This window comes from Bos grunniens, chromosome 15, assembly GCF_055505025.1.
Source record: "Bos grunniens cultivar Pamir isolate PY7600 chromosome 15, Bosgru_T2T1.0, whole genome shotgun sequence".
Lineage (NCBI taxonomy): Eukaryota > Metazoa > Chordata > Mammalia > Artiodactyla > Bovidae > Bos > Bos grunniens.
Genome location: NC_141179.1, coordinates 79205755 through 79207203, shown reverse-complemented (window position 1 = coordinate 79207203; position 1449 = coordinate 79205755). Strand labels below are relative to the sequence as shown.

At 40.6% G+C, this 1449-nt stretch overlaps 1 protein-coding gene across 1 annotated transcript; it reads left to right on the top strand.

The window, feature by feature from the left end:
- Window positions 1-260: 260 nt before the first annotated feature.
- OR5I1 (olfactory receptor family 5 subfamily I member 1) lies at window positions 261-1205 on the top strand. Its single transcript, XM_086342085.1, has one exon. It carries the CDS (start codon window positions 261-263, stop codon window positions 1203-1205), a length of 945 nt encoding a protein of 314 aa, XP_086198211.1.
- The last annotated feature ends 244 nt before the right edge of the window (window positions 1206-1449 follow it).

Sequence of the window (1449 nt, the reverse complement as noted above, 5' to 3'; positions counted from 1 at the left end):
ATCTGCACATGTCTTCCAGTGGAACTAGCTATTAAACAAATAAAATAAAACTATCAAACATGGGATAAAGCTACTAAATTCTGAAATATGTTTCTCAGAATTCATATTTGGAAGGAGATTTGGTCTGGGACTCTTGACTTGATTGCTTGTTTGTTGAAACAATAAAATAACCTTATAATTATATCTATTTTTTTTTCTCTTTCCATCAACATAGGATCTTAGGATGTTAGAATTCTCATAAGAAGAAAACAGCACAGAATATGGACTTTTTAGATGGAAACTGTACCTTGGTGACTGAGTTTATCCTGTTAGGGTTTCCAACTCGCCCTGAACTGCAGATTGTCCTGTTTCTCCTGTTTCTGACTTTGTACTCTCTGATTTTAATGGGGAACATCGGGTTGATGATGTTAATCAGAGTTGATCTGCACCTTCAAACCCCCATGTATTTTTTCCTTAGTAACCTATCCTTTGTAGACCTTTGCTATTCTTCAGTCATCGTTCCCAAAATGCTTGTCAACTTCCTCTCTCAGAACAAGTCCATTTCCTATCACGGCTGTGCCCTGCAGTTCTATTTCTTCTGTACTTTCGCAGATACTGAATCCTTTATCTTGGCTGCCATGGCATATGACCGCTATGTCGCCATCTGTAACCCTTTACTGTACACAGCTGTGATGTCTCGGGGCATCTGCATATGTTTGATCGTCTTGTCATACTTTGGAGGCAATATGAGTTCCCTGGTGCACACATCCTTTGCATTTATTCTGAAATACTGTGATAAAAATGTCATTAATCATTTTTTCTGTGACCTCCCTCCCTTGCTTAAGTTATCGTGCACAGACACATCACTTAATGAGTGGCTTCTGTCCACATACGGCAGCTCAGTGGAAATTATCTGCTTCATTGTCATCATCATCTCCTACTTTTACATTCTCCTCTCAGTCTTAAAGATCCATTCTTCCAGTGGGAGGAAGAAGACCTTCTCTACATGTACTTCTCACCTGACATCCGTGGCCATCTACCAGGGAACTCTGCTCTTTGTTTACTCACGACCCAGCTACCTGTATTCTCCCAACACTGATAAAATCATCTCAGTGTTCTACACCATCATCATTCCAGTGCGGAATCCCTTGATTTATAGTTTGAGAAACAAAGACGTAAAAGACGCTGCTAAAAAAGTCTTAAAACCAAAGATAAATTCCTCCTGAGATATAAGGCTCCAGGATTCATCTAAATCCCTGATTACAAACTCTATTTGGATGTATGCTCAGTCGTGTCCAGTTCTTTGTGACCCCATGGACTATAGCCCGCCAGGCTCTTTTGTCTTTGGAATTATCCCGACAAGGATACTGGAGTGGGTTACCATTTCCTCCTCCAGGGAATCTTCCCCACACAGGGATGGAAGCTGTATCTCTTGCTTATCCTGCATTGACAAGCAGATTCCTTACCCTT